This window comes from Henckelia pumila, chromosome 1 (assembly GCF_033568475.1).
Source record: "Henckelia pumila isolate YLH828 chromosome 1, ASM3356847v2, whole genome shotgun sequence".
Lineage (NCBI taxonomy): Eukaryota > Viridiplantae > Streptophyta > Magnoliopsida > Lamiales > Gesneriaceae > Henckelia > Henckelia pumila.
In genome coordinates, this window is record NC_133120.1 from 128,845,485 (window position 1) to 128,848,438 (window position 2,954).

The following is a 2,954-nucleotide window of genomic DNA, read 5'->3' on the forward strand; positions in this document are numbered from 1 at the left end:
GAAAATACATGCTGATTGTGAAAATTAGCTTCGATATATAAGTGGTTGTCGCTCACATATATTCGGTTGCTGTGAATGGTATATCGGTTGCCCAATATGTGAGCCTCAGTTGCCAACTAACTTTTTAATTTTTAGAATCGTTTTACTTTTTTTATTTAACAAATCGTGGTTTTTATATAATTAGTCATTTCAAATAATCATGCAAATGTAAATTTGAATTCAAATAATCATGCAAATATAAAATTAAAATTCAATCGTTAAAACTTTACGTCACAAGGAAAAGTATCACACACCATGTGATATGCTATAGTTTTATTTACTTCGTTATACGTGAAGTATAACATAATTTCTTCAATCACAATATAATATATAGATATGATGATGTTCTATATATTTATATTAAGTAAAACATGATATAGTTATAAAATCGATGAAAATACACGTCTATTGTAAAAATTAGTCTCGATATATAAGCGGTCGCCGTTGATATAAATTCAGTTGTTGTGAGTGGTATATCGGTTGCCCAATACGAGAGACTCGGTCGCCAACAAACTTTTCGGTCTTTTCAACCTCATTTTACTATTTTTATTTAACTTGTGATCACAATTTTTATATAATCAACCTTTTCAAATGATTGTCAATTACTTTGCATCAGTAGCCATGAACATGGAAGCAGTTGCCATGAACAAGAAAATGGTTGTCAATTACATTACATCAGTAGCCATGAACATGGAAACAATTTTCATGAACATGAAAATTGTTGTCAATTACTTTGCATCAGTAGCCATGAACATGGAAGAAGCCATGAACATGGAAACAATTTTCATGAACATGAAAATTGTTGTCAATTACTTTGCATCAGTAGCCATGAACATGGAAGAAGTTTCCATGAACATGAAAATGGTTGTCAATTACTTTTGCATCAGTAGCCATGAACATGGAAGCAGTTTTCATGAACATGAAAATGGTTGTCAATTACTTTGCATCAATAGCCATGAACATGGAAACAATTGCCATGAACATGAAAAATGGTTGTCAATTACTTTGCTTCAGTAGCTATGAACATGAAAACAGTTGCCATGAACATGAAAATCAATAACCATAAATTAGCTCTTCAAATAATAATGAAAGTGAAAATTCTGAAATTCAATCATCAAATAACATCACTGATGCACTACACATGTAAAAATATTTAAAATGTACGTTGAAAACCAAAATTAACCTAACATGTAACAGGTTACCACCAAATATCAAACTAGGAATCAATCTGATCAGTGTTTCCCAAACTCACCAATAGATGGATTTCTATTCACTTTTCTCCTTCCACGCTTTCTCTTCACATTAGGTGGCAGCAACTTTCGTGCCAATGGGTCAGTTGTCTTCGTCCATTCTATACATTGAGGCACATGATATATAGTACCAGAGTAACCAAGCGCCCTTGTACGAGTAGGGGTGGGTATCGGTCAGTTTGGTTCGGTTTTACTCTATTATAGTTTGGTATTTTCGGTTTCGATTTTCAAAATATTTGGTCCGAAACCGAACCATTTTATTACGGTTTGATCCGGTTTTTGTTGTGATACGGTCCGGTTTTTTTGGTCGGTTTTATACGGTTTATGTAATGAATTAAATTTATTTGGCACGACTGCAAATATTAGTTTAGGGATAAATAAAATTATGAATTGTTTAAAATAATTATGGATTTAAAACTAAAATGAAAACCAAAATATAAACAGGTTAATACTAAAAAAATTTTAAGAACTAAAATGATATCTCACTTGATGCATGTAATAAATAATAGAGAACTAATAACAATAAAACATAAATTATTCCATTAGAATTTACAATATGAACTTCAATTAAAACAATAAAGCGACTATTAAGTTCCATAAAAATCATATTTACTTAAAATAGGCTTACATCTTGTAAAGAAAAAGCATAGAAGTGATTAAAAAAAGGCACATTTGTGAGGCCCAATGGTCAATATCCATAAAATTCTTATTTTCATCAAAATTCGGCCGGTTCGGTTTTTTCGGGGCATAAAACCAAAAACCAAACCGAAAAACCGGTTTTCATATATTTTAAAACCGAAACCGGCTGAAAAACCAAAAAAATCGAACAAAAAAAAACCGAATTTTTCGGTTCGACCGATTTTTTCGGTTTTAACCAAATTATGCCCACCCCTATGTACGAGTAGTATAGTGCTCCGAGCATAAGTCATAAATTCACAAATTTGCTGCATAAGCATGAGAACATGGAATTCTATCTAAATCAAAAACTCTACAACTACATGAATTGCTAGCAAAATCAACAGTTACATGGTCATCTTGGGCATAAACATGATACTGCAAGCTGTTCAACTCATAGATATGATTTTTCTGAGAAGCATTGAACCTTTCACGCAGAATTAACTCAACAGCAGGAGTTACTACAGTTGTAGATGCAATAGCGACATTACGATATCGGCTAAACCAACATGAAGTCAATTTTTGAAGTGCATCTAACAATGAAACAACTGGAAGATCCCTTTCAGCGTGCAATCTAGAATTTATTGACTCCACTCCATTGGTTGTCATTATGTTGTATCGTGTACTTGGGCAATCAGAACTAGACCACTTTTCCGGAGAAGTGTGCTCTTCCAAATATTTCGCAACTTGTGGGTACATGTTTCTCATATCACTATACAATGAATCAAATTCACTTTGTTTGTATGATATGTTATACGCATGAACAAATCTGTAGCACTTTTTTTTCTTACTCTTAGTTTTTATATTTTGTGACAAATGCCACACACAATAACCATGATGTGCTTGTTATTATGGATTATACCAAAGCGAACATGACGATAATAGAAATTGCGGAATAAAATAATCAACAAAAACACCAAAGATTTACGTGGTTCACCCAATATAGGCTACGTCCACGGAGCTGCTGCAAATCTTTATTACCGGAGAAAT

The 2,954-nt window shown here is 32.6% G+C and overlaps 1 protein-coding gene across 1 annotated transcript; it reads right to left on the reverse strand.

Annotated features, from left to right (window-relative positions):
* Nucleotides 1–2,222: 2,222 nt before the first annotated feature.
* LOC140873982 (uncharacterized) lies at nt 2,223–2,663 on the reverse strand. Its single transcript, XM_073277263.1, has one exon. The coding sequence runs from the start codon at nt 2,661–2,663 to the stop codon at nt 2,223–2,225; it is 441 nt and encodes a 146-aa protein (XP_073133364.1).
* Nucleotides 2,664–2,954: the final 291 nt, after the last annotated feature.

Bases quoted from the DNA above. Each gene is read 5' to 3' on its own strand.
- LOC140873982 (XM_073277263.1), bottom strand. From the start codon at position 2,663: ATGTACCCACAAGTTGCGAAATATTTGGAAGAGCACACTTCTCCGGAA.